The sequence below is a fragment of the Nylanderia fulva genome, unplaced genomic scaffold, assembly GCF_048542155.1.
Source record: "Nylanderia fulva isolate GAGA-0341 unplaced genomic scaffold, ASM4854215v1 Scaffold121, whole genome shotgun sequence".
Classification (NCBI taxonomy): Eukaryota; Metazoa; Arthropoda; class Insecta; order Hymenoptera; family Formicidae; genus Nylanderia; species Nylanderia fulva.
This window is the reverse complement of record NW_028189421.1, coordinates 70,626-82,783: the sequence shown is the minus strand read 5'-3', so window position 1 is coordinate 82,783 and position 12,158 is coordinate 70,626. Positions and strand designations below refer to the sequence as shown.

Below are 12,158 nucleotides of genomic sequence, written 5' to 3'. Positions count from 1 at the left end.
AACGTGCCGGTGGTGACGGCGCCGGGTACGCTGCCAGTGCCGGTGACATCGTCGTACCTGCCGCCGTCGACGATGGTTACGTCGACGATGGCAGGTACGAGCGCGGCAATGCCGGTCTCGACGGCAACGGGTGCGAGCGCGGCGATGCCGGTCTCGACGACAACATCGACGCTGACGGATGCAAACACCACGGGTGCGGCTATTATGCCAATACCAGCGACAACCACAATGACAGCCGTTATCAATGCAGCGAGGATGTCCGCGGCAATGGCAGTGACAACGACGACAGCGAGTACGAGCGCGACGATGATGTCCGCGGCGGCGATCCCAAATAATATCACGGATACAACCCTGTTTTCTTTGAATGTTAGTAAGAATTGTTAATTATATAATTTTACAGCATAGGTGCGTCTTTTCGACTCACGAATGCTGTAAAATCCTGTTCCTAACACGTCCGGGAGCGCGAATGACCACTCGTGGAGGTCGGGAATGGCCGCACTCGCCTTGGGTTCGTACGTTCAACTCTCCCCTTCACCCCTCGTGATCAAACGCTAACTTCCGGACTGGTTAGGAAATGTACTATTACTTAATAAATTGATTACTAATTAAATTTAAAGTTTGACTTTAAAAAGAATAATTTAAATTATTTAATTATTAATTAAAAGAATTTATATATACACATTTTACATATGCAAAATATTTTGTATTAATTTTTTTTTAATTATAATGTTAAAATGTGAAATACAACATACACACGAGCACACACGTACATACACACACATAAAAACAGATGAAGCACTACGCCTAAAAATTGTAGAATAGTATGGATACACGGTTCGCACATTTTTATGCCATGATTGAGAAGATTTTTCCGTTTCGCGCGAGCCTCAAAGCTAGTAAAAAAATATTTTATATGCAGATTCTATATGCGTATTATTATTTTTTAGATTACAGATGCAACAATTAAGAACCACTATCCGAGAAGTGTGCGGATTTAGAAGAGGAAGTAGGGGCAGAGGCAGAGGCAGAGGCAGAGGCAGAGGAAGAGGAAGATGGAGGGGCAGAGGCAGAGGCAATGGCAGTGCTGGCATTAAAAATATTAATTATAATTTCCACAATTAAAAATATACACACATGCACACATACACACATATTTAACAAGAAAATATTTTTATATATATGTAACAATACAATGAAATTTTTATAAACATAATAAACAGTATATTTTACTTTTGGAAAATTAATATCATTTCAATTAATAGTTAATATGACCTCCTTTAGCCTCAATTACTTTTTAAAGTCTTCTTGGTATACTTTTAATTAAATTTTTCAAATATTGTGGGTCCAAATTTTTCCATGCTAATTGTATTGCTTCAAAATAGGAAGTCTTATTAGTTATTCAGCTCTTGTTGATCCTATTATCCACAATTGCCCACAGATTTTCAATAGGATTGAAATCTAGATACTGCGGTGGCCATTCAAGTTGTTTAATGCGATAGGAATGGAAAAAAGCTTTACTTTTCTTTGCAGTGTGTTTCGGGTCATTAATTTAAATGACGCCGATCTGTCTTTTCAGCAGCGATTGCGCGACTATTTCATGGCGAGAGATTTAGGGAATATCGCAGGGGGCGAGGATAAGTAAGTTCTTGCAAAAATAAGTAATCTCGCCGCACAACGTCTGGTCTTTTCCTTCTCACGTCTCTCATAATCAAATTAGAGAATGTACCAAAAATATATATATAATTTCTCTTTTCAAGCCATGACATGTCTTGTCAAACGCGTCACGTTGTCTGTTCGAGATTCGAACGTTTAAAAAACCTGCAGGATTAAGAGCATTAAAACATCATTGCGTTAAATTTCATGCAGCCGTTTCATTCCCATGCAACATGCATCATGCATAATTTTAAATTAACATTATTTCAAATAGCGCTTGGCCGCACTGGTATACGTATACCCCGCGCCTGCGAAAAGGAAGCGCGTACGTCAAATCACCGATAATGGTAAACACCGCGGTCGCGCGAGAGGAGATACACTTTAGTCCCGATAATAACAAAACGACTATTTTTCTAAAAGTAAATAATTACACTAAACGCTCTTTCGACCTCAGCCAAACGATAGAATAAAGAGAATTGTTCTCGACTATTCTAGAAACACGGGCCTATAAAAACCTCCTCTCTCGTGATCGCGGCGCTCTTTTTCGATTGCTCGTCGCGTCAAGAGTGTGTTTTTACTGTACGAAAAAGATCGCTTGTCTTTTTCATTTTACCACTTTTAATTACCGTTGCTTGCGGAACATTTAGTTATTAATTACCGACTCGGCTATTTCTTTTGGTTTATTCTTGTCAATCAATTTTCGAGCAATTTCCGTGCGGTTTCAATACTTGTATTTTTCTTTGTTTTAGTCTTAAATATAGTTTTATATTAAACGATACGTGTGTGTCAAGTGTAGTGCTTTGCCGTCTTCTCGCTTCCGACCTTCCGATCCTGCCTTCCGTCGCGCACATTATTTTAGTCCTTCGAGCCGGATCCTCCAGAACCTCCTGTGAATCCGGTGCCACGGAAGCGTAGAGTTTATCAGTGTAGGTGACCAGTGCATCTGAAAGTAAGACAGTGTCAGAGATGGCAGACACGACAACTATAATTACCAACGCCACCGCGCTATATGGCAAGATCTCGCGCGCATACGATAACCTTCGGAAGCTTGGCGAGGCCAACATCACACTCGGTGCGGTGGAAGCCCGGCTTCTGAATCTCGACAAACTGTGGGAGAAGTTCGATGCGATGAATGATATCTTGGCTGAGCGTGTAGACGAACTAAAACATGACGTCTATGCTAAACAAGACATACCTTCACTCGGCGAGGAGTCTTACCTAGTGAACAATGGCCTGATGTTGGAGATGCGGCGTACTCTCCAGAAAAAGGAACGCGCCGCTGCTTCTGCTACTTCAGAGACATCAACATCGGCGCCTCGCACCACGCTACGTCGAATCCAGCTGCCGACCTTTACGGGAAGATACGAGGATTGGCCGGCCTTCCGAGACCTCTTCGTCTCCCTCATCGGTCAGGATAAGACGACGAAGCCTGTAGAAAAAATGCACTACTTGAAGAGCTGTGTCAAGGGCAAAGCAGATCTTCTCATCAGAAACCTCAGTTCTACCGAAGCTAATTACGAACGAGCCTGGCAAACTCTAAGCGACTACTATGAAAATAAGCGCTTACTAACCCGCTCTTATTTAACAAATTTTTTAAGCCTGCCAAGGATGAAGGGAGAATCCGCTGCTGAGCTTAGAAAGATATTCCATGGCATTAAGACTACGGTCAGCTCGCTGACGAGCATCGACCGGCCGGTAGGAAGTACTAAGGATCTCTTTGTGCACCTAGCCGTTGACCTTCTCGATAGTCGCTCTCGCCGCGAGTGAGAGACCTCCATCAGTGAGACAAACAAACCTCCGCCATTCGCTCTGCTAGAGCGATTCCTTGAGCGACGTCTTCACACTCTGGAGTCGTTACCCTCGACGAAGATCGACGTCTCGCCCAACAAAACCGGCGAAAGTCAGTCGAAGTCGACTCGTACCCACCATGCTCGTAAGCAGGACTCAAAAGAGCCCAAGGGAAACACCAGAGGACGCTGTTCAGCCTGCCAGGGTGACCACTTCGTGATGCTGTGCGACACTTATAAGAAAATGACGGCCTCAGAGCGCAAGCAGCACGTCAAAGATAACGACTTGTGTGGAAACTGTCTCGGCCGACACAAAATCAAGGATTGCGCCTCCAAGAAGAACTGCTCCGCGTGCAATGACCGGCATCATACCTCACTCCATGATGCCTACCGCTCATCGGAGACTGTCAAAACGTCGCACGTCAGCAAGAGACCGTTTCCGACGCCTGTAGCTGTACTTTTGGCCACGGCGCGCGTTCGCGTATGCGATCGCTATGGTTCCTGGCAGTCAGTTCGCGCCCTCGTCGACCAAGGCTCGGAATCCTCCATTGTATCGGAAAGGCTCACCCAACGATTGAGGCTAGCACGGAGCTCCGCTTCGGTTTCAGTGTATGGAGTCGGCGGGAAAAAGACAGGCGTCTCAAAGGGTAAAGTGGCACTTACCCTCCAGTCTCTTAGTGGCTGCCCTTCCATCACCGTCCACGCTCTGGTGCTGCCGAAGCTGACCATCTACGCCGGCGGCTACAACGGCGGCGGGCAAAACTGGTCTCATCTTCAAGGTCTGGAACTCGCGGACCCTGATTACCGCTCAGCTGATCCGGTTGACATCCTCCTTGGCGCGGACGTTTACGGTTCAATCCTCTGTCAGGGCCTAAAAAAGGGAAATCGACATGAACCAATAGCTCAACAAACTACGCTTGGCTGGATACTGTCAGGCGTTGTTGGGGAGACGACTACCGGACATCACGTTCACACTCACCAATGCCGAATTGAAGACGACGTCTCTATCCTGGTGCGTCGCTTCTGGGAGCAGGAGGAGCTTCAACGGCCTTTACAACTCTTTTCTAAGGCTGACCAGGAGTGCGAGGATCACTTCCTGCGACATCACACTCGTACAGCCAACGGTCGATATGTGGTGAGACTGCCGACGATCGAGCCTCTGCCTGACCTCTCAGCCACTCGACGCGCCGCCAGTCGGGCCCTGCAACACGTCAGCAAAAAACTAGAACGAGAAAGTACCTTCCGCAGCATGTACGTGGATTTCATGAAGCAATACTTGGACCTCAACCATATGAAGCCGGCTCCCCTGTCGACTACTGGATCTCTACAACGAACCTGCTACCTTCCTCACCACGGGGTCCTGCGCGAAAGCAGTGCCTCTACTAAGTTGAGAGTGGTCTTCAACGGTTCGAGCTCCTTGGCCAACGGCGACTGTCTCAACCGATTTCTGATGACGGGACCCAACCTGCTTCCTGCCCTAGCTGACATCCTACTACGGTGGAGAAGGCACCGGTACGTCTTTGCTACCGACATTGAGAAAATGTACCGGCAAATCCTGATACATGCCGATGATCAGAGCCTGCAAAGGATATTATGGAGGAAGGATTCAGAGCTCGAGATCAAGGAATATTGGCTGACTACAGTAACTTACGGCTTAGCCTGCGCTCCATATTTGGCCATCCGCACGCTGCACCAGCTCGCCGTGGACGAAGGCGATCGTCATCCTGAGGGAGCCGCGGTCCTCCGCTCCGACGTCTACATGGACGACATCCTGTCTGGAGCTTCTACCCTCCAGGAAGCCAAGGAAATCCTTCGACAGCTCGTTCTGGTCTGCAAGGCGGGAGGCTTCTCTCTGAAAAAATGGTCAGCTAATCACCCTCAGTTACTGTCTACATTACCTACCAAAGACTGCCTCCAGCAAGAGGCAAGATGGTGGTTGCCTGGGGAAAGTCATGCCACTCTGGGATTACGGTGGCAACCTTGCGACGACCTCTTCTCCTTTGCCACCAGCCAACCAACGCTGTCCACGATCACAAAGCGGTCAGTTTTATCGTTGACAGCGAAGCTATTTGATCCGCTCGGTTGGCTGTCTCCCACGACTGTTCTCGCCAAGACTCTAATCCAGTCTACGTGGTTACTCGGTATCGACTGGGACACTCCTCTTCCGGACGATCATGAGAAGGCCTGGTTACGCTTCCAAGCGGAGCTCCCCCAACTGGAGAGACTGCACGTTCCTCGATGGCTGGGCGGAGGATCGACTGACTGCCGCCTGGAAGTTCACGGATTCGCTGACGCCTCAGTCCGTGCCTACGCTGCTGTGGTGTACCTAAAAACCGAGAAGAACGGGGAGTATGGAGTTACGCTGATTGCTGCCAAGACGAAAATTGCTCCGTTGAAACAAATTTCCTTACCTCGGCTCGAATTATTAGCCGCAACTCTTCTGGTCCGCCTCGTTCAGCAAACGCTGCCTCTCATCAAGGCTGAAAGGGCGCCTCTTCATCTCTGGTCAGACTCCATGGTGGCTCTCGGCTGGATCCGTGGACATCCTTCTTCCTGGGTCACATTCGTTGCCAACCGGGTCAGCGAAATTCAAACGTCGCTCCCCGACGCCCTTTGGCATCATGTCCCTGGACGCGAAAACCCGGCCGACTGCGCCTCTCGAGGCATCTTCCCTGGAGAGCTTGAGGCGCATCCACTTTGGTGGCAGGGTCCCTCTTGGCTGAAAACGGAGAGCGGCCCTTGGACTGTCTTCGGAGATGATCCCAGCAACGTCGAGCTACCCGAACGTCGAGCCCGTTCGCACGCTACAGTCTTGGACAAGCAAGGAGACAAACCGGAGCTGCTGCTCCGGTACTCTTCCCTGCAGCGACTACTTCGCATCACCGCCTGGTGTCTCCGGTGGTTACGACAACGCCGACGGCAGCCCATCCTTCTCAATCGCGACGGCGGGGTAGACGCTGAAGAACTTCATGACGCGCTGATCCACTGGATACGGGTCGTCCAAGCTGTAAATTTCAAGGATGAATTAAAATCGTTGCGAGGACTGAAATCACTACCCAACCGAAGCCCACTCAATAAACTCAGCCCGTTTGTGGACGATTCGGGCGTTATTCGCGTCGGAGGACGTCTACGACATTCTCAAATGTCTTTTGAGGCTACCCATCCAATCGTCCTACCGAGTTCGTCGCGAATTACTCACCTCGTCATCGAAGCACATCACCGACGATTGTTGCATGGGGGCACCCAGCTGACCTTGTGTTCCATCTGTCAAGAATTCTGGATTCCTCGTGGACGATCCCTCGTCAAAAACCATATTCACCGCTGCGTTAGATGCCTGCGATAGCGGTCGGCTACAGCACAGCCTCTCATGGGTGACTTGCCTGCACCCAGAGTGACGCCAGGAAGACCGTTCCTCCATACTGGCGTCAACTACGCCGGACCCGTCTGGTTGCGAAGTGCCAAAGGCCGCGGGCACAAATCTTCTAAAGCCTTCATTGTCGTCTTCATCTGTTTAGGTTCCAGGGCCGTCCATCTTGATGTCGCCTCGGACTACTCGGCCGACGCTTTCTTGGCATCCTTGCGTCGGTTCATAGCTCGGCGAGGTGTATGTCGCACGCTATACAGCGACTGTGGGACCACCTTCATAGGCGCCGACACGCAACTCCGAGACTTATTCTCAGCCGCAAACCCTGAAGGACGTCGCGTCGCCTCCTTCGCTGCTCAGGAGCAAATTCAGTGGCGGTTCAATCCGCCGGCTGCGCCCAATTTCGGAGGTATCTGGGAAGCGGCAGTCAAATCGATGAAGCACCATCTTCGCAGAGTGATAGGAGATGCTACACTCACCTACAAGGAGATGGCCACTCTCCTCTCCCAGGTCGAGGCTTGCCTCAACTCTCGGCCGCTGCAACCGCTAACCGACGACCCGGAGGACTTCAGTGCGCTGACACCCGGCCATTTCCTCATCGGCTCCGCGCTCTCCGTCGTCCCCGAACCGTCGCTGACTGAAGAATCGTCGTCGCGCCTCTCCCGGTGGCAGCTTCTACAACAGATGAAGGATCATTTCTGGTCCCGATGGTCCCGCGAATACCTACACACGCTGGCTCATCGGCCGAAATGGTTCAAAATAAACCGGGAAGCTCGCGTCGGTCGACTCTGTTTGATACGTCACGAAATGACCGCGCCAACGAGGTGGCCTCTAGCACGCATCACCAAATTGCACTCCGGAGCCGACGGACACGTTCGCGTCGTCGAGGTCCGCACCGCCACCACTGTCTTGACGCGACCCGTTGCCAAACTCGTTTTTTTTCCCGACGCGGACGAACCGACATCTAAAACCACAAGCGATAAGTAAATTCATCAACAATTCATTTGCACCGTTCCAAACTACCTCACATCAATCATAACTACATTCCACTCACTGCTCCACTCTTTTCATCGCTGCAATCTTCTTATCACTCAACTATTCGTTTCATTATTCAATCACGGTTAATATCACAATCGAAATTGTCGCGTATTCCTCAATGCGTTCACCGACATGCGTCTATCCTGCTGCGCTCGAAAATAAACAGCTGTTCGATTCAGCATTCCTTGAACGAAATCCGTCAGAGCACGTGCGCTCCACGTGCCCGTCACTCGCGAGAGCGTGAATAGGCTCGCGCCCCCACTTCCACGCTACGTTTATTATTACAGGTATACTCCTGCAAGGCGACCGGAATGTTCGAGATTCGAACGTTTAAAAAACCTGCAGGATTAAGAGCATTAAAACATCATTGCGTTAAATTTCATGCAGCCGTTTCATTCCCATGCAACATGCATCATGCATAATTTTAAATTAACATTATTTCAAATAGCGCTCGGCCGCACTGGTATACGTATACCCCGCGCCTGCGAAAAGGAAGCGCGTACGTCAAATCACCGATAATGGTAAACACCGCGGTCGCGCGAGAGGAGATACACTTTAGTCCCGATAATAACAAAACGACTATTTTTCTAAAAGTAAATAATTACACTAAACGCTCTTTCGACCTCAGCCGAACGATAGAATAAAGAGAATTGTTCTCGACTATTCTAGAAACACGGGCCTATAAAAACCTCCTCTCTCGTGATCGCGGCGCTCTTTTCCGATTGCTCGTCGCGTCAAGAGTGTGTTTTTACTGTACGAAAAAGATCGCTTGTCTTTTTCATTTTACCACTTTTAATTACCGTTGCTTGCGGAACATTTAGTTATTAATTACCGACTCGGCTATTTCTTTTGGTTTATTCTTGTCAATCAATTTTCGAGAAATTTCCGTGCGGTTTCAATACTTGTATTTTTCTTTGTTTTAGTCTTAAATATAGTTTTATATTAAACGATACGTGTGTGTCAAGTGTAGTGCTTTGCCGTCTTCTCGCTTCCGACCTTCCGATCCTGCCTTCCGTCGCGCACATTGTCAATGGCCGGAATCTTTTGTACTGCCCGAACCAAATTTACAGGTTGCGCGAAATGAATTACGCGCGTGTACGGAAAAATTTGTAAATCCCATCTGGTACTTCCAATAACTTGTTGTAATAAACATAATAAACATTTAGATAATATGTCTTCTTGATGTTATTTGAGAACTTTAAATCCTTTTTTTTATCTTTTTTTACATTTTATATGACAAAATGAAAGGTAGATATATGTAAAAGGCTTTTCGTAACATTAAAAAAAGATTATTCAAAACGCATAATAGAACATTATTCGCATGGTGAAATGTTATATTCGAATAGAATATTTTAGAACATTCTAGATCGATCGATGTTCACGACAAATAATTATATCGTTTTTTATATGTTTTTCAAGGAAAAACATCGCGACATAAGGGGTAACACCACTGTAACGGCCCAAAAAATTGCACTTTTTCGACATTTTTTTTTAATAAAAGGAAATGAAATAAAGTATTAATACTCCGTGAAGTTAATAAGCATATATTGAAGTACTTGTAAAAATTTATTCATAAAATAATATTACAAAATGGCGGAATGGCAGCCATATTCCCGATGCTCCTTTAAAATAAAGGGGTCTGCGGCAAGCAGTGTAGCCGTTGGAAATTTGAACCTAGAACAAATAAAAAAATTCCTCATGATCTTCAATGGTATATCTAGTACAATACGTATGGGATTTTAGAAATATTGATTTTTGAGTGATTGGCGAGCATTTGAATAAAGTCGTTCATTTTTCGACAAAAAAAAGTGACATTATTTGGCAATAAAAAATGTTTAGAGCAACGTATCAAAAATTCCATACGTATTGTACTTCGAAATGTTGTTTTGAATGTACAGTAAAAAATTCAAGTGAAAATATTAAAAATTGTTAGAGTTATACTGCTTGCCGCGTTGAAAAAACGTGTTTCGAGAAAAACGCGTTTATAGTTTGAAATTGTATTATGAACATGAAAAAATTTAAAATTCGACTAAAAAAAAATTTTTACCATTAGTCTGCAATCCCAGCACCGTAAAGCTGCCCTTCTAAGTTGGAATATTCGTCCTCCATTTCTTTCCTCGCAGATGTTATGCCAGAGCGCGCTTTTTTTGCCGCATCTGATAATTGTGCCTCTGCGTGCTTGATTCGTTTTGCATCGGATTCGATGCAAAAATTATATGCTTCGACGCCAATTTCCATTTCCAGAAGCTGCATAATACGTAAAATATTAGTTATTCCATCATTAAAGACGCATGTAGCGATATCCGCTGCTATATTTAGGACTGTCTTGCCGCTTGAATACGATTTAGGAGCCAAATTCCACACTGTCGCATTAAAACTTTCGTTACTATTTTGCGTGTAACCGCCCAGGCAACGGTTTAGTAACTCGTCCCGACTCAAATCTTCATAAATAGGTTTTATGGCTTCGTAAACTTCCTCGGAAAGCGGTGACTTGTGACGAAAAGTGTCCAAGGTATCTGCTTCTTGCGCCTTCTTCCAATTGCACCAAGATTTCGAGCACTTTTCGTGTTGCGGATTTTCGTCAGTTGATAACTTATGAAATAAAGTCGCCCAAATTTCATTTTTCATGTCATCTAAGGATGTTGGGTTCCGACGAATGGCCAAACCATAATAAATAATCAGCTCGTCTATTAATTTGGCACTTAATTTTCCTTTTCCTCCGAGGTTTTTTGATAATTTTTTAAGATTACGAAGTCGCGTTCCCATTCTTTTCTGTACGTGCGAGATGCATTCTTTCTTCTGTACTACTAAATCTTCATACGGTTCAGAGTCGATAATACCTTTAAATGTTTTGCTATCACCATCCCCGATGTAGCTTGAATATTTGAGATCGTGCAAATCTTTTGAGCGATGGAACATCTCGATGACTGCGTCAACTTCCATTTTTCCCGATGATCCTTCGTGGTTCGCTTTACATACATCGGCGTGCGTTTTATACCATTCGTCATAGTCACAAGTGTCCAATTTTTTCTTCCACTGTTCGTAACTTTTACAATATTTAGATTTTACCTCAACATCGACAATTTGCCCAGAAAACCAACCAATCAATGACGTGATCCCAAAAAGCGAAGAAAATCCGCGTTTTCTCCAAGAACCATCACCGGAAACCGTTATTCCTGCAGATTGTCCATGTTCTTCAGTCATTTTCTTCTCTTTTTGTGCTGCTTTTTTCAAACTGGATTCTTTTACTGCTGATGTTGCGATTGAAATCATACTCACTAATTTATCGTAAAAAGATTGGAATACTGGACGTGGTAATTCCATGAAAGCACAAAACTTTATAATTCCATTTAGTCCAACTCCTATTAATCGCATAGCTAGAACGATTCGACGATTTATTTCGTATGCGTTTCGTATATATTTACAACTAGGAATTACAACTTCCGGGCAATTAGAACAAGCGATAACTATTTTGAAGCCTAAGCCACGAGGATCTCTTTCACGAAAAGTAATATCGGAATTACAGTTTTTACACTTCACATGTTGTGAAATCACAGCAAAAACTGCCAAAAAATTTATAATTCTGTACCTGAAGTCATAATTTACGTCAAAATCTTCACTCGTTTTCAACTTCTTGGCAGACGCACTCACGCCTTCCGCGTCACCTTCAATCTCGAATCTGTTCTTCGGTCGTCTTTTCGACACGTTGCTTCGACGCCGCGTTGAATGCAATTCTTTTGTGCCTTTTTGTCGCAAATACATTTTTTTTTGATCACTCATTTTGCTAACACTCCGAAATTACACAAAAACTGCTCAACTCGAAGCGCACACGTACAACAATAAACGACGGTTATTGATTACAAGGGGGAAAATCATTTGTTTCGTACACGAAATAATGCAATACAGACGCGTAAACACGTGTTTCTATATGAAAATGCTTCTAAAACTACCTCTAGAGACATCTAGTAGTGTCTCACATAACTTAGAAATCAATAAGCAAGGTATTATGTACTACTCTCTCGACAGGTTTCCACCCGGAGCAGATAGCCGTTTCGGAGTCGCCCGACTCGTTCAGTACATAGCTCGGAATTTCGATGAAAAAAATTAGTTTCACGTATAAAAGTTTTCCCCTCGTATTCTACAGGGTTCAAAGGATTTTTAAGCCCCCAAAAAAAAATCGATTTTTTGAAAATTTTACAGTGGTGTTACCCCATAAATCAATCTGTCACAAGAAAAACCTCTCAAAATATCAACAATTAACGGTATTGCAACCGTTTCGCCAAATAATTATATTTCAATGAGCATGCGCGGTTTAT

At 45.5% G+C, this 12,158-nt stretch overlaps 2 protein-coding genes across 2 annotated transcripts; one reads left to right on the top strand and one right to left on the bottom strand.

The window, feature by feature from the left end:
- The first annotated feature begins 2,619 nt into the window (after positions 1-2,619).
- Positions 2,620-7,791, top strand: LOC114937579 (uncharacterized). The gene is made up of 2 exons (XM_085479523.1): positions 2,620-3,394; positions 7,619-7,791. The coding sequence occupies exons 1-2, from the start codon at positions 2,620-2,622 to the stop codon at positions 7,789-7,791; spliced, it is 948 nt and encodes a 315-aa protein (XP_085335649.1).
- Positions 7,792-9,478: 1,687 nt separating this feature from the next.
- LOC146724652 (uncharacterized) lies at positions 9,479-11,075 on the bottom strand. The gene is made up of 2 exons (XM_085479518.1): positions 9,890-11,075; positions 9,479-9,516 (listed from the first exon to the last, which is right to left on the bottom strand). The coding sequence occupies exon 1, from the start codon at positions 11,044-11,046 to the stop codon at positions 9,892-9,894; it is 1,155 nt and encodes a 384-aa protein (XP_085335644.1). The 5' UTR covers positions 11,047-11,075; the 3' UTR covers positions 9,479-9,516; positions 9,890-9,891.
- Between the last annotated feature and the right edge of the window lie 1,083 nt (positions 11,076-12,158).

What these genes read in the sequence shown, in the direction of transcription:
- LOC146724652 (XM_085479518.1), bottom strand. Translation starts at nt 11,046, where the DNA reads ATGACTGAAGAACATGGACAATCTGCAGGAATAACGGTTTCCGGTGAT.
- LOC114937579 (XM_085479523.1), top strand. Translation starts at nt 2,620, where the DNA reads ATGGCAGACACGACAACTATAATTACCAACGCCACCGCGCTATATGGC. An exon ending in GCACCTAGCCGTTGACCTTC is followed by an intron (nt 3,395 to 7,618) that starts TCGATAGTCGCT and finishes ACGAAATGACCG; the next exon opens with CGCCAACGAGGTGGCCTCTA.